The 21,300-nt window shown below is 52.4% G+C and overlaps 1 protein-coding gene across 5 annotated transcripts in view; it reads left to right on the plus strand.

Moving 5' to 3' along the window:
* Nucleotides 1-21,300, plus strand: part of RILPL1 (Rab interacting lysosomal protein like 1) — a 60,616-nt gene that overhangs the window by 33,622 nt on the left and 5,694 nt on the right. For all 5 annotated transcript variants that reach the window (XM_033220173.1, XM_033220171.1, XM_033220174.1 and 2 more), the window contains exons 5-6: nucleotides 10,811-10,983; nucleotides 12,635-12,727. In XM_033220173.1, coding sequence (XP_033076064.1) covers nucleotides 10,811-10,983; nucleotides 12,635-12,727 — 266 coding nt within the window. The remainder of the gene's footprint in view (nucleotides 1-10,810; nucleotides 10,984-12,634; nucleotides 12,728-21,300) is intronic.

A 21,300-nucleotide genomic window follows, 5' to 3' on the forward strand; every position in this document is an offset into this window, starting at 1 on the left:
GTGGAAAATGGAGATGCTGTTTCACAAAAGTAGAGTGAACTTTAGGGGCACACTCAGGCTTGTGGTTTCTCCCAGAAGATACTTATGAGCTGTTGAAAGTTTGCAGACGCAGGCCGGGCGCAGTGGCTCACGCCTGTAATCCCAGCACTTTGGGAGGCTGAGGCGGGCGGATCACAAGGTCAGGAGATAGAGACCATCCTTGCTAACACAGTGAAACCCCGTCTCTACTAAAAATACAAAAAAATTAGCCGGGCGTGGTGGCGGGCGCCTGTAGTCCCAGCTACTCAGGAGGCTGAGAGAGGAGAGTGGCGTGAACCCGGGAGGCGGAGCTTGCAGTGAGACGAGATCACGCCACAGCACTCCAGCCTGGGCGACAACTGACCAAGACTCCATCTCAAAAAAAAAAAAGAAAAAAGAAAAAAAAAGAAAGTTTGCAGACCCTGTGCTAGTAACCTGAGTTATAGGTAGGGGAGGTAGGACAGACAAGCTCACAGTCAGGTGGGTTGAGGTCCCAGTACAGTCATTCAGTACCCTTCCAGGGTTGCTGTAGGACAGGACAGGCATCTGGGATACACATGAGGAAGGTCAGGGAGAGAAGTCTTAAAAGGGAGTAGTTGCCAGGCGTGATGGCTCACACCTGTAATCCCAGCACTTTGAGAGGCTGAGGTGGGTGGATCACTTGAGCCCAGGAGTTCGAGACCAGCCTGGCCAACATGGCGAAACCCCGTCTCTGCTAAAAATACAAAAGTTAGCTGGACATGGTGGTGCATGCCTGTAATCCCAGCTACTGGGCGGGGGCGGGGGGGTTGCTGAGGCAGGAGGATCGCTTGAACTCGGGAGGTGGAGGTTGCTGCGAGCTGAGATTGTGCCACTGCACTCCAGCCTGGGAAAAAGAGCGAGACTCTGTCTCAAAAAAAAAAAAAAAAAAGTGGGGCCGGGTGCAGTGGCTCACACCTGTAATCCAGCACTTTGGGAGGCTGAGGCAGGTGGATCACGAGGTCAGGAGATCGAGACCATCCTGGTTAACATGGTGAAACCCTGTCTCTACTAAAAATGCAAAAAAATTATCTGGGCGTGGTGGCGGGCACCTGTAGTCCCAGCTTCTCGGTAGGCTGAGGCAGGAGAATGGCGTGAACCCAGGAGGCAGAGCTTGCAGTGAGCTGAGATAGCCCCATTGTACTCCAGCCTGGGCAACAGAGCGAGACTCCGTTTTTTTTTTAAAAAAAGAAAAGGTTTCAGAGGGAAAAAAGGAATTTATTGACTGTGTAACTAAAAGCTCCGAGTTAGGGGTGGCTTCAGGTATGGCTGGCTCCAGGTGCTCACGAGCTGCTCTTGGGAATGTGGCTCTGACCTTCTCAGACCCTGCTTTCCTCTGTGCTGTTGTTATTCTCAGCCAGGCTCTTTGCCATACAGTCGCCACTAGTATTTGACCAGCATAGCAACCCCAGTCAAAAGAAATGGCCTCTTTCCCTGGAGTCCCAGCAAAAGCCTCAGGGAATCCTCATTGGCCCATCACTGAAGCAACTATTGTGTCCAGAGACCTAGAATATGCATGTTTATTCCTGAGTCACATGTTTGCAACCCAAGCCACATGGACTGAAAGTGGGAGGAAGGTCTTTCTCCAGAAGAAAACGGCGGTGACAGCGCAAAGACCTGAGGGAAGGATAAAGGCCAGGCAGAGACAACAGCTGTGGTCTGCAGTGCTAGGGAGTCGGCACCCAGGGACCACACAGAGCTCCGAGCAGCGGGGGTGCGGGTCTCTTGCAGGGGTTCAGCAGGCTGGCGACACACTCAGCTGTTACACTGGAGGAGGACAGGGAATGAGCTTGTGGCACACATGGTTGTCAGGACCCAGGCACACATGGTTTGCAGTGACCCAGGTGAGAAGGTGAGGGCTGAACTCAATCTGTGGCAGTGGGAAGGAGGCCGGTGCCAAAGACATAACCTCCAGGCCCAGCGTGGGGCGGTCTCCACCTCTGCCCTGCCCCCTGCTCCTAGTGTGCCCCTTCCAACCTTCAGGCCCCACAAGAGCTCAGGCCAGTCTCCTGGCCAGGCAGGCCCCGGGCCAAACCCAGGTCTCAAGAACATCAAGACTCCCAGCCCTGTTCCAGGACTCTTTAGCAACAAGGGACATTTCACACCTTGGCCCGACTGCCTGTCAGTTTCAGCTTCCCTGTCTGGCAGCCAACGGCGCAGGGAAGAAATGAGGGAGTAAAATCAGGCTGCGGTAATGTGAACCCACAGGGCTGCTTTGCAGTGCGCTTTCCCAGGCTCAGGGCAGCTTTGCTGGGTTCACATCCATCCCTTGCAGCTGTGTGAGTTCAGGATGCTTGTCAGTCACACAGGGGAGCTGTAGGTTGCAGTGAGTGGCTTCACCACTTGCTGCTGTGTGACCTGGGCCTGTCCATCTCTTTGGTGGTCAATTTTGCCATCTGACAAAGAAGGGGAATGAGCTTGACTCATAGATTCACTGTTTCGCGCAGCTGGGAGAGAGGACTGTAAGATCAGAGGAGGGCTTGGTGAAGTCAAGAGGAAGGGACAGGGCTGGGCGCGGTGGCTCACGCCTGTAATCCCAGCACTTGGGAAGGCTGAGGCAGTTGGATCACCTGAGGTCAGGAGTTCAAGACCAGCCTAAGCAACATGATGAAACCCCCGTCTCTACTAAATATACAAAAAAAGCCAGGCGTGGTGGTAGGTGCCTGTAATCCCAGCTACTCGGGGAGGCAGAGGCAGGAGAATTGCTTGAACCCGGGAGGTGGAGGTTGCATTGAGCCAAGATCAAGCCACTGCACTCCAGCCTGGATGACAGAGCAAGACTTCGTCTCAAAAAAAAAAGAGGCCGGGTCAGAACAGATCTCAAAGGCATCAGGCCGGATCCTGTGGATAGGTAGCGTGTCCCAGGGTGGACTGTGGACAGGCCATTCCGGGCAGGGGGAACAGTGAGCCAGGCTGGAGAACGTGGGGGTTTGTCCCAGGGCAGGGTTTGGAGGACGTGAGAGCTATGGAGGGTTGCAGAGCTAGAAAGGAATCTCTCTCATCATTGCCACGCAATTCTTTTTGAGCTGTGTCACTGTCATTGCCGTGTGATCACCAGGAGACAAGGCTCTTTCTATTTTTATAACTTCCTTATTGAGATGTAATTAATATGCCACGCACTTTAGCTCTTGTGTGCTCATCACCACTGTCCAGAACATTCCCATCACCCCCATCAGAAACCCCTGCTCCTGCGGTAGCGGCCTCCTCCCCTCCCCCAGCCCCTGGCCACCAGCAGGCGGTTTCCCTCTGTGTATTCACCTGTTCAGGACGTGGCATCAGTGGGATCCTGCAACATGTGGTCCTCCCTGGCTTCTTTCACTTAGCATGTTTTCTCATTAATCCAGGTCCTCATATTTCAACTCAAGGTTTCCTGCCTTTCACAGACTGTGTGTGTGTGTATGTATATATATATATATATATATTTTTTTTTTTTTTTTTTTTTAGACAGGGGCTCACTCTATCACCCAGGCTGGAGTGCAGTGGCACAATCTCGGCTCACTGCAGCCTCCACCTCCCGGGTTCAGGCCATTCTCCTTCCCCAGCCTCCTGAGTAGCTGGTACTATAGGTGCACACCACCATGACAGGCTAAGTTTTGTATTTTTAATAGAGACAGGGTTTCCCCATGTTGCCCAGGCTGCTCTTGAACTGCTGACCCCAAATGATCTGCCTGCCTCGGCCTCCCAAAGTGTTGGGACTATAGGCATGAACTGCTGCGCCCGGCCATGAATTTTTTTCTTTTTTTCTTTTTTGAGACAGGGTCTCACTCCGTCACCCAGGCTGGAGTGCAATGGCGTGATCTTGGCTCACTGCACCCTCTGCTTCCTGGGTTCAAGCAATTCTTGTGCCTCAGCCTCCCGAGCAGCTGGGATTACAGGTGTGCGCCACCACACCCAGCTCATTTTTGTGTATTTTTAGTAGAGACAGGGTTTTACCATGTTGCCCGGGCTGGTCTCGAACTCCTGACCTCCAGTGATCCGCCCACTTCAGCTTCTCAACGTGCTGGGATTACACCCGTGAGCCACCGTGCCTGGCCACATGTTTTGATTTCGTAACGGGTTTTGTGTTTGTTTTGTAAAGTGCGGGCTGCCTGCACTGGGAAAGCAGACAGGCGTACGCTGGCTGAAAGGCAGGCAGAATTTATGCATTGAATTTATGCTAGGCCTGGAGGTGCCAAGTGTGACCAGAGCACAGTCGTTCCCCATTGCTGGGCCAGGGGCTGCTCAGAAGTACCGTGAAGGGGCTGCCGTGGGAGGGCAGGGTGCTTTGAGGCACGCAGGCAGCGAGGAGCATTCCCAAGGCCTCGGGGTGGAGGCCCTGGCCCAGGATGCTGCCTCCCTGAGGCCTCTGGGCAGTCCTATGGCTTGTTAATTGGTCTCTTGGGCCTTCCTCTGGGCAGCCGAGGCCTCAGGCTGTCGCCCTGAAGGTGTGCCCAAAGTGCCTCCGGGGACCAGCAGACACCCCACAGAAGAGGCCCCGGCTTATCTCAGCTAACTCGAGCCGACTCCCGGTCCCTCATGGAGTAAGCCTAGGAGGACCATGGCCGATGGGGCTTGATTGCCATCTTGGAAAGAGCCTCCTTGGTCTCTCTCGGTCTGAACCAGATAGTCCTGGGCTGCCCGCGGCACTGCGGTCACTGCCTGGTGGCCTCTGGAGAAGCTGGAGCCCAGGGCTGTCCTTCTGCCTGTGCTTTCAGGTGATAGTATTAGAAGTCAGGCCAGGCGCGGTGCCTCACACCTGTAATCTCAGCACTTTGGGAGACCGAAGCGGGTGGATCACCTGAGGTCAGGAGTTCGAGACCAGCCTGGCCAACATGGCGAAACCCCGTCTCTACTAAAAATACAAAATTAGCCAGGCATGGTGGCGCATGCCTGTCATCCCAGCTACTTGGGAGACTGAGGCAGGAGAATCGCTTGAACTGGGAGGCAGAGGTTGCGGTGAGCTGAGATTGCACCATTGCACTCCAGCCTGGACAACGAAAGAAACTCTTCTCAAAAAAACACAAAAAACAAAAAAACAGAGTCAGGACTTTGGGGCCAGACACAATGGCTCACGCCTGTAATCCCAGCACTTTGGGAGGCTGAGCCAGGAGGATTGCTTGAGCCCAGGAGTCCGAAACCAGCCTGGGCAACAAAGTGAGACCCCATCTCTCATGAAATAAAAATAAAATAAATAAGAAAAAAGAGAGTAAGGACTTTGCATACCTTGCTGGGATTTCCCCAAACTCTAAAAGAATCAGGCCATTCCTCCCCAGAAATGAACTGTCCCTTCTTCAGAAAAAAAGAACTCAGGTTCTAAGGAAGCCCTGATAGGTTTTCTAAGGAAAATCTAATAGGAGTGAGCAGGAAATTCCTGTGGCTTTGAAAGTGTGTTCACAGAAATCCCCAGGTACCTGGGTGGGAAGGGCCCTTGGCAATGTTTCTGGGCTATGAAGGGCTAGATGGGGAGATGAAAGCGCAGACAGAGGGGCAGGTGGCTTTGCCCAGGGGCCTCTCCAGAGGTGAGGGTTTGGGAGTTCCCTTGAAGGGCTTTGCTCTTTCCCCAGGGTGTGGGGACGGCTGTCAGATGGTCCCTCCCAGAGACACAGGAGAGGCAAGGCCCTGGCCTGCTATGAAAGGCAGGACCCAAGCTGTCTAGGGAGGAAGGGGTTGGAGGAAACTTAGAGTTCAGGTCCACAGCGGGGGCCACTGCTGCCTGTGGGGTCCAGGCAGGAGAAGGAGAAAGGGGATGGAAAAGGGAGCAGCTGCTGCTCAGAAACAGCCTGGCGTTGCCAGTGGGGCCTGATCTTCCAGTGCACTTTCCACAGGAAGCCCAAAACACAAACTTCAAGATGAAATCTGATCTGAAAGAGTTGGCAGCTAATTCAACAGAGTTTTAGAACACAGTGAGGGCCAAACAAAACGTGGGCCAGCAGCACTGGGATGTTCTAAGAACTTAGTTTGCAACCTCTGGTCTATACCACTAATGCCCAGAGTTCCTGGTGAACTCCTACACATTCTTTAAGACTCCATGCATAGAGACCACATCTGATTAACATCTTCCCTGATTCTCTCCAGTTAGATTTGGTGTCTGTGCACCTTTTTTTTTCCTTTTTTTTTTTTTTCTTTTTTTTGAGACAGTCTAACTCTGTCGCTCAGGCTGGAGTGCAGTGGCACCATGTCAGCTCACTGCAATCTCCGTCTCCGTCTCCGGGGTTCAAGCAATTCTCCTGACTCAGCCTCCCGAGTAGCTGGGATGACAGGTGCCCACCACTACGCCTGACTAATTTTTGTATTTTTTAGTAGAGACGGGGTTTCACCATGTAGGGCAGACTGGTCTTGATCTCCTGACTTTGTGGTTCACCCACCAGTGCTGGGATTACAGGCGTGAGCCACCGCGCCCGGTGGTGCACCTCTTTCTCTTTTATTAGGCTACCTTGTAAGTTTCTTTCTTTCTTTCTTCTTTTTTTTTTTCTTGAGACAGTTTTGCTCTTGTCGCCCAGGCTGGAGTGCAATGGCATGACCTTGGCTCACTGCAACCTCCACCTCCTGGGTTCAAGCGATACTGCTGCCTCAGCTTCCCAAGTAGCTGGCATTACAGATGCCCACCAGCACGCCTGGCTCTTTTTTTTTTTTTTTGAGACAAAGTCTCACTCTGTCGCCCACGCTAGAGTGCAATGGCGCGATCTTGGCTCACTGCAACCTCAGCCTCCCAGGTCCAAGTGATTCTCCTGCCTCAACCTCCAGAGTAGCTGGGACTACAGGCTCGCACCACCACGCCTGGCTAATTTTTGTATTTCTTTAGTAAAGATGGGGTTTCACCATATTGGCCAGGCTGGTCTTGAACTCCTGACCTCGTGATCTGCCCGCCTCGGCCTCCCAAAGTGCTGAGATTACAGGCATGAGCCACTGCGCCCAGCTGCCCGGCTAATTTTTGTATTTTCAGTAGGGATAGTGTTTCACCATGTTGTCCAGGCCGGTCTCGAACTCCTGACTTCAGGTGATCCGCCCGCCTCAGCCTCCCAAAGTACTGGGATTGCAGGTGTTGAGCCACCGCACCTGGCCATAAGTTTCTATTTATGTGTTTCTTCAGTTCAGCCCCATCTGTCTGACTCTGTTCCCAGGGCTGAGCTTTGTGGCTGGCAAGGCACAAAGTTAGCTCTCAGTAAGCATTGGCTAATTAGATGTCCAGGGTTGCTCCTTGGTAAAGCTGGGCCAGGGAAAGAGGAGAACTGGTGCGGTTGAATGCCGGCCACGTATCCGTCACCTGCTCTATGTGGTCTTGGGTGGAGACATGGAGTGTATGGCTGCCGGGTGGTTCCAGAGCATCCCTGGAGGCGCTGCAGAGGAGATCGGACGTTGAAGATGTCCTCTGAGGACACAGCCCGCCTAAATTGTGGTATCAGCAGACGCCTAGAATACTTTCTTTGGAAATTAAATCCTCCAACATTTCCTCCCCTTGTTCTTGGGTGGGAAAAGGCCCCTCAGCTGCCCACAGCTTGCGACGGCGGCGCAGGCCAGATTTCAGCTTCCCGCTGCATAGAGGCCCCTCTTCTGTTGCCCCGTGCTGACTCCGATCCCAAGGCTGGGCAGCATCAGCTTGCTCCCCCAACCTGGGCCTGCTGCATGGCTCTGCTGGCACCTGAAGTGCCCCAGCAGTGGGTGGTGTCTCCTTTCACACGTCCTTTCCCAGAACAGCCGGTTCCAGCCTCCCCCAGGGTGTGAAGCATCTCAGCTCTGCCTTCTGGAATCCCTCAGCCTCCTGTCCAGGGCACATCCAGGCTGGAGTTAGTCCCCTTCTCCCTGTGCTGCTATGGGGTTTTTTTGTTTGTTTTGTTTTGTTTTTTTGAGACAGGGTCTCACTTCGTTGGAGACACTGCCTTAAGTGCAGTGGCACAATCTCGGCTCACTGCAGCCTCCACTTCCTGGGCTCAGGCGATCCTCATGCCTCCGCCTCCTGTGTAACTGGGACTACAGGGGCAAGCCACCATGCCCAGCTAATCTTCCTTCTTTTCTATTTTGTAGACATGTGGTCTTGCTATGTTGCCCAGGCTGGTCTGAAACTCCTGGGCTCTAGTGATCCTCCTGCCTCAGCCTCCCAAAGTGCTAGAATTAACAAGTGTGAGCCGTGGTGCCAGGCCTATGGAGTTTTTCTTGAGGTGGGGAGGGACGTCTATTTCCCTCTCCCTTTCCCCGTTCTGGAGCTTTTTCGCTGCTGTTCTGACCTCTGTCCACTCCTGGTTGGTCATGGGACATTGGTGGCTTAGGAGTGTTGGGGACGCTCCATTACCTTGAGAGTGTGAGCCACCTGTAGATTGACTGGCTGACTTGCAAAAGCTTCCTTGTGATTAAAAAAAAAAAAAAAGGAAAATAACTGTTGGCAAGAATGTAGAGAAATTGGAACCCTTGTGCATTGCTGTAAAATAGAGCAGCTGCTGTGGGAAACGGTTTGACAGTTCCTCAGCCAGTTACACACAGACTTAGCCTATGACCCAGCAGTCCCACTCCCAGGTAAACACCCAGAAGAACTGAAAACAGGTGTCCACACTGATAAACTTCTGAGCATTGCTGTTCACATTAGCCGAAGAGTGGAAACCACCCAGATGTCCATCCACTGCAGAACGGATAAACACACTGTGGCACGTCTGTACAGTGGAACGTGGTTCAGCCATCAAAAGGAGTGAAGTGAGCCGGCGCGGTGGCTCACGCCTGTGATCCCAGCACTTTGGGAGGCCGAGGCGGGTGAATCACGAGGTCAGGAAATTGAGATCATCCTGGCTAACACGGTGAAACCCGTCGCTACTAAAAATACAAAAAATTAGCTGGGCGTGGTGGCCGGCGCCTGTAGTCCCAGCTACTCGGGAGGCTGAGGCAGGAGAATGGTGTGAACCCAGGAGGCGGATCTTGCAGTGAGCCGAGATCGTGCCACTGTACTCCATCCAGCCTGTGCAACAGAGCAAGACTCTGTCTCAAAAAAAAAAAAAAAAGAGTGAAGTGAGCCAGCACGGTGGCTCACCCCTGTAATCCCAGCACTTTGGGAGGCTGAGGCGAGTGGATCCCCTGAGGCTGGGAGTTCAAGACTAGCCTGACCAACATGGTGAAACCCTCTCTCTACAAAAATACAAAAATTAGCCCAGGCATGATGGCAGGTGCTTGTAATCCCAGCTACTCAGGAAGCCGAGGCGGAAGAATTGCTTGAACCTAGGAGGCACAGGTTGGAGTGAGCTGAGATCATGCCATTGCACTCCAGCCTGGGTGACAGAGTGAGATGCCATCTCACAGAAAAAAAAAAAAAAAAGTGAAGTGCTAGTGTGTGCTGCAACATGAATGAACCTTGGAAACACCATGCTAAGTGAAAGGAACCAGGCACAAAAGGCCGCTTAGTGTATGATTCTGTTTCTGGGAAATGTCCACGGTAGGCAGTCCATCGAAAGTACATTGGCATTTGCCAAGGGCTCAGGATAGGGAAGTAGAGAGTGACTGCTTCATAAGTACAGGTTTTCAGCAGGGTGCGGTGGCTCGTGCCTGTAATCCCAGCACTTTGGGAGGCCAAGGTGGGTGGATCACTTGAGGTCAGGGGTTCAAGACCAGTCTGGCTAACATGGTGAAACCCTGTCTCTACTAAAAATACAAAAATTAGCCAGGCATAATGGCAGGCGCCTGTAAACTCAGCTACTTGGGAGGCTGAGGTAGAAGGATGGCTTGAACCTGGGAGGCGGAGTTTGCCGTGAGCTGAGATCATGCCTCTGCACTCCAGCCTGGGTGACAGAGTGAGATTCCACCTCAAAAAAAAATAATTTGCCTGGTGTGGCGTGCACACCTGTAATCCCAGCTGCTTGGGAGGCTGAGGCATAAGAATCGCTTGAACCCAAGAGGTGGAGGTTGCAGTGAGCTGAGATCATGCCACTGCACTCCAGCCTGGGTGACAGAGTGAAACTCCATTTCAGAAAAAAATAAAATAATAATAAGTACTGGTTTTCCTTTTGGTGTGAAGAAAATGTTCTAGAACTGGACAGAGGTGGTGGTTGTGTGACATGCGAGTATACTAAATGCCACCTCCAAATTGTTCACTTTAAAAGGTTCAAATGGTAAATTGTAGATTATGTATATTTTACCACTTTTTTTTTAAAAGGCTCCCTTCCTGTGCAAGAAGGTGAGAGGGTGGGTGTGGGTGTGACCTGGGCAGGTGACTTAGCATGATGCTGGGATCTGTCTGTCACCTGCATCACAGAGAAATGGCTGAGTGTGCACCCCCGTCGGGCTTCCACTGAACTCCAGATACCCAAAGCCACTGGGGAGGAAAGGACTTAACCAGAAGGCCCGTAACAACAGGGAAACTGGATATGACTTACTGTCAAATGAAAAAGGAATGGAGAATTGTGTGTGGGCTGAGATTCCAGCCACTCTGGCCAAATTAGCAGTGGTCTTAGTAAGGAGATGAAAGGAGGCCTGGAAGGGGAAGCAGCAGATGTACGAGGGTGGGGGCAGGGGAGGTGTGACAGCTCCTCCCTGGACGCCTTGTCATGTTTGTAATGAAACCCCGAGTCAAGTGGGGAGGTGCGGGGTCCGTGGGTTCGGCTATTGGGAAGGCGAACAATGAACAGGTGGCCGCTGGTTTCCACCTCCAGAGGGAAACTGTACAGAACGTGAGCAGGGGCCGCCCGCGAGTGCTGAAAATAGTACCCTCCGCAGGCTGCTGGCGCCCGGGGAGGGGGAGAATTCGGGCTCCTTCAGGATAGAGAGTGGGTGCCGGCAGTGGCTGCCAAGAATTCATTAGCAGCATCTCTGCCTCCTCCAGACAGAGCCGGTTGGAGAGGAGAGCATCTCCGACGCAGAGAAGGTGGCTATGGAGCTCAAGGACCCCAACCGCCCCCGGTTCACCCTGCAGGAGCTGCGGGATGTGCTGCACGAGAGGAACGAGCTCAAGTCCAAGGTGTTCTTATTGCAGGAGGAGCTGGCTTACTACAAGAGGCAAGTGTCCCTGGGGCTGGGCGGCCCAAGCTGGCTCCTTCCTGAGGTTAGCCAGTTTCTGTACAGTTACCTTCTCACCCCCTGGAGGACAAGCATTTCATCAGTGTCTGTTTTGGGTACCCTCTCCGGCCTAAAGAACTTACATACAAGCTCACAACCCCTTTCTGAAACTCCTGGGCCCAGGCCAGGCACCGGGGCTCACACCTTTAATTCCAGTATTTTGGGAGGCTGAGGCGGAAAGATGGCTTGAGCCCAGGTATTCGAGACGAGCCTGGGCAACAAAGCGAGACCTCATCTCTTTTTTAAATGAATGAATGAATAAAACCCGGTCCCGTGGTTACTGTCTTTGTGACCCTTTTCACCTCCTCCATTATCCTGTTCACTCTCATGCTTGCTTTATTGTTGGTTTCCACATGAGACCACAAGCAACATGAGACCAGAAGTCTTATTTATCTTGTCCATGGCTAAGTTCCCAGTACTTAGAATGGAGCTTGGCACATAGTAGGTGCACAACAAATAGCTGTTGAATAGGAAGCTGGAAGGAAGGACCCATGCACCAGAGGTGGTCGCTGCTCCAGTGGGGAAGATCAGAGATGCATAAAAAATATAATACCACACATTTTTATTGAAAGGTTTGGCCGGGCGCGGTGGCTCAAGCCTGTAATCCCAGCACTTTGGGAGGCCGAGACGGGCGGATCACGAGGTCAGGAGATCGAAACCATCCTGGCTAACACGGTGAAACCCCGTCTCTACTAAAAAAATACAAAAAACTAGCCGGGCGAGGTGGTGGGTGCCTGTAGTCCCAGCTACTCCGGAGGCTGAGGCAAGAGAATGGTGGGAACCCAGGAGGCGGAGCTTACAGTGAGCTGAGATCCGGCCACTGCACTCCAGCCCGGGTAACAGAGCCAGACTCCGTCTCAAAAAAAAAAAAAAAAAAAAAAGAAAGGTTTACTGACTGTACACTGGATGTTCAAAGATGGGAGAGGCGGGGCGCGGTAGCTCACGCCTGTCACTCCAGCACTTTGCGAGGCCAAGGCAGGCGGATCACTTGAACCCAGGAGCTCAAAACCAGCCTGGGCAATGTAGTGGGACCCCCATCTCTACACAAAAATTTTGAAAAATTAGCCAGGTGTGGTGGCTCACCCTGTAGTCCCAGCCACTTGGGAGGCTGAAGCAGGAGGATCATTTCAGCCCAGGGTCAAGGCTGCAGTGAGCTATATTTGTACCACTGCACTCCAGCCTGGGCAATAGAATGAGACCCTGTCTCAAAAAAAAAAAAAAGATGGGAGAGTGGCAGAGATCTGGTTTGTAGATGGGGTGGAAATTGGAGGGCCTCCTGGAGGAGGCAGCATTTGAACTGGGCCTTCCTGGAGGGATAGGGTAGTATTTAGATATGGGAGATGTTGAGGGGTGACGGGTATATTCTGGGTAGAAGAAACCACAGAGGTGTAGAGACAGGGAAGCCTGTGTAAAGACAGGAAACGGGGAGTGGTTCTATTTGGCTGGACTCTTCAGAATAAACTGGAAATATAGATGCGGGTCCCCTAAAAAGCGTGCACCCTCTCAGACCCTCAGACAGTTCTCTTTTGGAATGTTCCAGTTTTCAAGGAACTTTTGACTCTTTTATCTCATGCCTGTCATCTCCTTCCAGTGAAGAAATGGAAGAGGAAAATCGAATACCCCAACCCCCACCCATTGCCCACCCGAGGACGTCCCCCCAGCCGGAGTCGGGCATCAAGCGACTGTAAGTGATGCGCTGCCGGCTTCTGCGCTCGGCTGACCTGGAGGTTCACGTGTCCTTTGACTTTTCCTCCCTGGCACCTGCTCCCAGGGCCAGGCTTGTCACTAACCACATCCTGCTGAGACGTCTGGCCTGGCTTCCGACTTTTTGAGTTCATCTCCCTTCCCGAATGCTGAGTTCCTCCGGGGGGTCTCTGGGCAGAGAAGTTTGGGGAGTGCGGGAGGTGAGAGGAGAGAGGCTTGGGCCAGTGGCTGATACTCAGGAGCTTGCTTGAGTGTGTTTCGGGGGGTGGGGTGCATCTCTAGGCCTTTGAGGACAGGAAATAAGGGTAGGGAGGTAGAGGGTGGTTTGTGCATTTTAAGCTTGAGACCTCAGCTCTTGAGATGTCGAGTGGCCCTGGGTCCACCCCGTCTATGCAGTTCTCTGATGACTCATCTGTGTAGCCCTCTGTCCATTAAGCATGGGTTACTGCATTATGCATGCAGAGTCAGGCCTTCAGGAGAACCCCCAAAAGAGAGTGACCCAGTCCCTGCCCTCAACTAGACTTTCAGCTACTTCAGTGGTTCTTGGTTCTTGGCATCAACAGATTCCTTTGAGGTTCTGATAAAACCTCCTGAAATTTCCCCCAGAGAAATCTGTAAAATTTGTGTCAATTTCAGGAGGTTCATGGACCCCCAAGGCTCTTCAGATACAGGGTTAACACCTCTGGTCTCGTTAGACAGTATCTACTAAGAAGCTAACACGCGCTGGGTCCTGTTCCCACAGAATATCTCCCTGAGCCCTCAGCGTGGTGTTGTGGGGTGGAGGCATCATCATTCCCATTTTATAGTTAAGGAAATGGAGGCGCCGGCCTAGGGTCATTCAGCTCAGAAGAGGCAGAGCCAGGGCTCAAACCCAGGTAGCCTGGCCCCAGAGCCCACGCTGTGAGCTCTTTGCAAGACAGCCTTGTGCCTGCAGTGTTGGAGCTGCATTCTCTCCCCTGAGAGGGTCTTCTAGGCTCTGGGCCTGCCTTCCAGTTCTATCCAAGGCTTAGTACAGAAGAGGCTTCAGTTCTTTCCTCCAAAACCCAGAAGAAACTTTGTGAAAACAGGGCATGTGGGTTGGAAAGCCAGATGGATTGTGTAGGGAGAAGAAGCGGAGTGTTACCCATATGCCCCAACCTTTAAAATCCAGTTATGTTTGGAAATTTTTGGTTAGTTCTTGCCCTGTGAGTTGACAATGCAGAACCGTGCGGGTTTGTCACTGCTGGGCCCTCTCCTCTTAGAAATTGGTGCCCTTGGCCGGGCGCGGTGGCTCAAGCCTGTAATCCCAGCACTTTGGGAGGCCGAGACGGGCGGATCACGAGGTCAGGAGATCGAGACCATCCTGACTAACACGGTGAAACCCCGTCTCTACTAAAAAATACAAAAAAACTAGCCGGGCGAGGTGGTGGGCGCCTGTAGTCCCAGCTACTCGGGAGGCTGAGGCAGGAGAATGGCGTGAACCCGGGAGGCGGAGCTTGCAGTGAGCTGAGATCCGGCCACTGCACTCCAGCCTGGGCGACAGAGCGAGACTCCGTCTCAAAAAAAAAAAAAAAAAAAAAAAAAAAAAAAAAAAAGAAATTGGTGCCCTTGGGGCTGGGTGCAGTGGCTCACACCTGTAATCTCAGCACTTTGGGAGGCAGAGGTGGGAGGATCACTTGAGTTCAGGAGTTCAAGACCAACCTGGGCAACACGGTGAAACCACCTCTCTACAAAAAGTACAAGAATTAGCTGGGTATGGTGGCATGCACTTGTGGTCCCAGCTACTCAGGAGACTGAAGTGGGAGGATTGCTTGATCCCAGGAGGTCGAGGCTTCAGTGAGCCAAGATTGTACTACTGCACTCCAACTAGGGTGACAGAGTGAAACCCTGTCACACACACACACAAAAAGGGTAAGAAAAGAGAGAGTGATAAAAAAGAAAGAAAGAAAATGATGCCTTGCCCTTGGCTGGGCATGGCAGCTCACATCTGTAATCCCAGCACTCTGAGAGGCCAAGGCAGGAGGATCACTTGAGGCCAGGAGTTTGAGACCAACCTGGGCCACAGAGTGAGACCCTGTCTCTACAAAAAAATTTTAAATTGGCCCGATATTCCTAGAGAGTACAGGCTGGTACATGACTCCCTTCCAGCTTCATTCAGGCTGCTTAGGAGTTTGGCCCCAGGTCCCTGATGCACTGGGGAGGGAGTGTGGCCCCAGTTCTGGTTAGAGATGAACATTTCCTAGGGAAGAAGCATAGCGCCAGAAAAGCTTCCTCTAGATCCCAACACCATTTAGATCATGGATTCAGTAGTAACCTTCCATTTGCAATTGAAACTCAACTCAAAGTGACCTAAGAAAACGAATTTGGAGGCCTAGGCGCGGCGGCTTACGCCTGTAATCCCAGCATTTTGGGAGGCCTAGGTGGGTGGATCACGAAGTCAGGAGTTCAAGACCATCCTGACCAACATGGTGAAACCCCATTTCTACTAAAACTACAAAAATTAGCTGGGCGTGGTTGGGCATGGCGGTCGCTTGCCTGTAGTCCCAGCTACTCAGGAGGCTGAGGCAGGAAAATTGCTTGAACCCGGGAGAGGGAGGTTGCAGTGAGCTGAGATTGTGCCATTGCACTCCAGCTTGAGCGACAGAGTGAGACTCCGTCTCAAAAACAGAAAACAAAACAAATTTGGGGCCAGGTTCGGTGGCTCACGCCTGTAATCCCAGCAATTTGGGAGGCCTAGGCGAGTGGATCAACTGAGGTCGGGAGTTCGAGACCAGCCTGACCAATATGGAGAAACCCCATCTCCACTAAAAATAAAAAAATTAGCCAGGCACGGTGGCATGCATCTGTAATCCCAGCTACTTGGGAGGCTGAGGCAGGAGAATCACTTGAACCTGGGAGACAGAGGTTGCTGTGAGCCAAGATCGTACCACTGCACTCCAGCTTGGGCAACAAGAGTGAAACTCCGTCTCAAAAAAAAAAAAGAAAAAAGAAAAAAAGAAGAAAACAAATTTGGCTAAGGAACTAAAAGTTCCAACTTGCCACAGCGTGGGGCTCAGCTGGATCCAGGCCTTGTTTCCTCCACCCCTGACTTGGTTTTCGTCTGTGGGCACCATTCTTGGGTGTCCTTTCCAGCCTGAGGATGGCAGCATGGCAGCCCTTGGCTCAAGTTTCATTTTTCTTTTGTTTTTTTTGTTTTTTTTTTCTTTTGAGACGGAGTCTCACTCCATTGCTGAGGCTGGAGTGCAGTGGCACAATCTCAGCTCACTGCAGCCTCTGCCTCCCAGGTTCAAGCAGTTCTCTTCTGCCTCAGCCTCCCAAGTAGCTGGGATTGCAGGCATCTGCCTCTACGTCCGGCTAATTTTTGTAATTTTAGTAGAGACGGGGTTTCTGCATGTTGGCCAGGCTGGTCTCTCGAACTCCTGACCTCAGGTGATCCACCCGCCTCAGCCTCCCCGAGTGCTGGGATTACAGGAACGAGCCACCGCACCCAGCCAGGTTTCATTTTCTTCCGTCTGAAACTCCAGTACAGATTCTCTGTTCCCAAGATTTCCATCAGTCACAGAAATGAGTCCCGTTGGCTCCAGCTGGGTCACATGACTGTCCCTAACCCAATCACAGGACAGCATATTGATTGTCCAGGCCTGTGACTCCTTCTCACCCCTGAGGCTCAAAGCACTTTTCTAGTTCATGTGGCCTGAAAGTAGGGGAAGGGACAGGTCCCCAAGCAAGATCAGAGTGCTAGATAGACACTCCTTGGGAGGAGGTAGCCTCACCTTGGGAGGAGGAAGCCCCTTCAGTCTTGATTCTGTGCAGTACTTAGTGCCAGGAAAAGTTTCTCATCCAGTGCTTGTTCGGAAATGGGACTGGCTTTGCTTAAACTCCGACTCACTCGCCAGCCCCACTCCTATGTGAGAAAGAGCAGAATCTATCTTGTAGGCTTTGATAGCTACAACTTTGAGTTTCAGGCCTGGAGAAACTGCAAGAAGCTTCATGAGCCCAGATAGTCTCTGCATGGGCTGAGGGAGGGGGAGACCAAGAGAATTCTGCTCTGCATCCTTCAGCCATTTGTTCCCAGGTCATTAAGAATTAGCCTTTCAGGCCGGGCGCGGTGGCTCAAGCCTGTAATCCCAGCACTTTGGGAGGCCGAGACGGGCGGATCACAAGGTCAGGAGATCGAGACCATCCTGGCTAACTTGGTGAAACCCCGTCTCTACTAAAAAATACAAAAAATTAGCCGGGCGAGGTGGCAGGCGCCTATAGTCCCAGCTACTCGGGAGGCTGAGGCAGGAGAATGGCGTAAACCCGGGAGGCAGAGCTTGCAGTGAGCTGAGATCCGGCCACTGCACTCCAGCCTGGGCGACAGAGCGAGACTCCGTCTCAAAAAAAAAAAAAAAAGAATTAGCCTTTCAGGTCAGGCCCAGTGACTCACATCCATGATCCCAGCACTGTGGGAGGCTGAGGCAGGTGGATCACAAGGTCAGGAGTTTGAGACCAGTGTGACCAACATGGTGAAACCCCCGTCTCGACTAAAAGTACAAAAAAATTAGCCAGGTGTGGTGGCGGGTGCCTGTAATCTCAGCTACTCAGGAGACTGAGGCAGGAAAATTGCTTGAACTCCAGAGGAGGAGGTTGCAGTGAGCCGAGATCACACCACTGCACTCAAGCCTGGACAACAGAGCGAGACCCCATCTCAAAAAAAAAAAAAAAAAACTCAGCCTTTCTAGCACCTTCACTTTCACTTCCAATGTGCAGGATTCAGAGCCTCCAGCACCCACAGTCAGATGTAATTCTAAAAATTCCTTCCAGAGCCGAGTTTTTCTAACTGTAATTTTCTACTCTGGGCCTCTTTCTCTAAACAGACTATTAAGTTGGCTTTGCAAATTTTGTATTGGGTGAAATCCAGAGGAAAGTCATCAGAATTAGCCAGCGAATCTTTCCACTAGTTCTTCTGCCCACAACTGAATAGGCTGTGGTGTCTGTCCTTCTTTTCCAGATTGTTCCAGAAAGGACCCTGGGGCCCTGTTTTCAGAACTCTTCCCCACTTAGGTTGGCTTCTGGTTGCTCAGGAAAATGTGGGGCTCTGAGCCTGGCATGGACAGCAGCTGGAATCAGGGAGCCCAAGAGAAAGACAAGAGAGTGAGACCAGAACCTCCCAGCCACAGGGTGTGGGTGACCAGTCCCGTGGCAGCCCCACTTGCTGGGGGATAACTGGGAGAGCAATCTGGCACAAAGGGCTTTTGACCAGTGCAGGCCGGACACTGGTCGCCTTTGTCCACCTCTACTGCTGGCTGGAAGCTATACCAGTGTGGCCTGTGAGCCCAGAGGCTGGGAGGAGCCTGGGCAGGGACAGACTTCCCTGGGCTGGGGCAGGAAATGACAGTTTCTGAGGCGGTTCTGAGCATCCTCCCATCCTTCAGTCCTCCTGCACCCACCTGGTCTGCCGGGTCTCTTCCGCCCTTCGTCCAGAGAGTATCAGCCATGCGGTCGCTCAGGGCGACTCTTCAGCTCTGCTTCACATTGTTAACTTATTTATCCCACCCCTCCTCCTGCAGCAATTCATAGCAGCCAAGGAGGGTTCAGGGGCCTTGGCAGCTTAGAGCACTTGAACTAAGGTATCTTCCATCCTGTCGGGGACCCAGAGCTGGGATAATTATCCCCATTTCTCAGATGAGGGAACTGAGGCCCAGAGAAGCCCACTGACCTCATTTAGATCAAACTGTTGGGAAGGCTGTCTTCAGATTTGAACCCATGCCTTTTCTGCTCCCACACCACCCCCACCGTTTTCCCGCTCTCCTCCCCGAGTCCCTGGTGGTGGCCCCTTGTCTGCACAGTGCACCATGAGTCACAGGCGTCAGACTTCACATTTCTAGACTGAACCGGACGAGGGAACCAGAAACTCCTGCTGCCAGTCAAAACAGTGTGCCCCGAAGATGTTCCAAGAATAGTTTGTGATTGAGCAGCTGCTGGCCAGAGAGGCCAGGCTGGCACTGCCCAGGAAGGTCACGAGGGAGTGCTGGAGTGACTTCAGCCTCGTCCCCAGTGAACACCAGGCACCAGTGCCCCCCTCTGTGTGGTCCCTGTCTCTCAGTCATGGTCCCATCGACGCACACAGCTGCCTTTTGCAGGGCAGGGGCCAGGGGCTGATTGGGAAATAAGAAGACAGGTGGAGGTAGAGGGGGCCGGAGAAGCAAGGGATGGGAACTGGCCTCGAGGACCGGAAAGGTTGGCTTTGGAGTGGGTGGCCACCCAGGTGTCCAAGGGTAGCCATGACAGTGCATTCTATCCCTGTCCTCCCACCCACCACCCCCTCGTTCCAGCCCAGGAATAGCTTCTTCACAGCCGCCCATTACACTGCCTGAAATGCCACTGTTCATTTGGTTTGAGTCTTCCAGAAATATTTGGCGGGGAGTGGGGAGTTAAAACCAGCTACAGGGTATTCAAGACAAACTTCGGGCCAAAACAAGTCAATGTTTTTATGGAAATTGCTGTACCTCTAGAGGAGGCAGCCCCTGGAATAGTAAGGGGAGGGGCTGCCCACTCAGTGAGCCCAGCAAGACACAGACAGGGCCGGGCGCAGTGGCTCATGCCTGTAATCCCAACACTTTGGGAGGCCGAGGTGGGGAGATAAGCCTGGGCAACATAGCAAGACCCCATCTCTAAAAAAAAAAATTTTTTTTAATTGGCTGGGCGCAGTGGCACATGCTTGTAGTCCCAGCTACTAAGGAAGCTGAAGCAGGAAGATCACTTGAGCCCAGGAGGTCGAGGCTGCAGTGAGCCCAGATTGCGCCACTGCACTCCAGCTGAGCAACAAAGCAAGACCTGTCTCTGAAAAAAAAAAAAAAAAAAAAAAAGACACACAGATGGAGTAACTCCGTCCGAACACTCCAGGTGTCCCAGGCCCCTGAGCATTGGTCACCCCCTGACAAGGCCCTAAACAAAGTCCAGCATTCCGGTGGTAACATCTCTGTATTTAAGGCCACTTCCCACACAATGACCGTATCTTTGTGGGCACCCTCTTTGGGTGTCGTGGCAAAGGTGGTTATAAAATGGTGTGGTTTGGAGACCCTGGAAAGCTAACTGTGCCCAGTAGCCTGGCCTCTGGGGCCCATTCACTTAGCAGAAGGCATCTCATCTTCTCCATGTCATCCTGAGAAACCATCCAGGAGGTTCTGCAAAGACACCAACTCCTGGCCAGGCGTGGTTGCTCACCCCAGCGCTTTGGGAGGCCAAGGTGGGTGGATGACTTGATGCCAGGAATTCAAGACCAGCCTGGCCAACACAGGGAAACCCCATCTCTACTAAAAATACAAAAATTAGCCCAGCAGGGTGGCGCACGCCTGTAGTCCCAGCCACTCGGGAGGCTGAGGCAGGAGAATCACTTGAACCCAGGAGGTGGAGGTTGCAGTGAGCAGAGATTGTGCCACTGCACTCCAGCCTGGGTGACAAAGCGAGACTCTGTCTCAAAAAAAAAAAAAAAAGAAAAGAAAAGAAAAGACACCAATTCCCAGCTACTCTGTGAAGCACATCAGAGGTGATCCAAACACCTGGAGCATCTCCAAACCTCATTTGAGATAATTATTTTATCTTTATCCAACGAATTTTTTTTTTTTTTTTTGAGACGGAGTCTCGCTGTGTCACCCAGGCTGGAGTGCAGTGGCTGGATCTCAGTTCGCAGCAAGCTTCGCCTCCTGGGTTTACGCCATTCTCCTGCCTCAGCCTCCTGAGTAGCTGGGATTACAGGCGCCTGCCACCTCGCCCGGCTGGAGTGCAGTGGCCGGATCTCAGCTCATTGCAAGCTCCGCCTCCTGGGTTCACACCATTCTCCTGCCTCAGCCTCCCAAGTAGCTGGGACTACAGGCGCCCGCCACCTCGCCCGGCTAGTTTTTTGTATTTTTTAGTAGAGACGGGGTTTCACCATGTTAGCCAAGATAGTCTCGATCTCCTGACCTCGTGATCCGCCCGTCTCGGCCTCCCAAAGTGCTGGGATTACAGGGTTGAACCACCGCGCCCGGCTGGTTTTTCTCTATTTTTTAATAGAGACGGGGTTTCACCGTGTTAGCCAGGATGGTCTCGATCTCCTGACCTCGTGATCCGCCCGTCTCGGCCTCCCAAAGTGCTGGGATTACAGGCTTGAGCCACCACGCCCGGCCCCAACCAACTTTTTTTTAAAAAGTATAGCTTTTCAAAATAAGCTGTAGTGGCATGGTTGGCGTTTCATCTTCATTTCCTCTGCCCAGCTGAGGAACAGATGAGCATTTATTTACTGTGGGCTTGGACCAGAATATCTGATGATTCTGCAGGCTCTGCCTGAGCCCTTGTCCTGCCTGGCCCCTCTCTGCCTCACGGTCTCTCCTAGTTCTCCCCTGGGCTTAGGGTCATGGTGCCTGCAGCTCATCGCAGTTCAGGAGGACACTGAAAGGCCCCCTTGCCAGGGCATCACCACCACCTCCCCAAGGCATGTTTTGCCTTCTTTGTTCCCCACACACAACCCTGCATTTTAGCCCCGGGGAGCCAATCTGTCGTCCCTTGCTGGCTGTCATATATACTGCATCAGTTTCTAGAGCTGCTGTAACA

This window comes from Trachypithecus francoisi, unplaced genomic scaffold (genome assembly GCF_009764315.1).
Source record: "Trachypithecus francoisi isolate TF-2019V2 unplaced genomic scaffold, Tfra_2.0 Lachesis_group11, whole genome shotgun sequence".
Lineage (NCBI taxonomy): Eukaryota > Metazoa > Chordata > Mammalia > Primates > Cercopithecidae > Trachypithecus > Trachypithecus francoisi.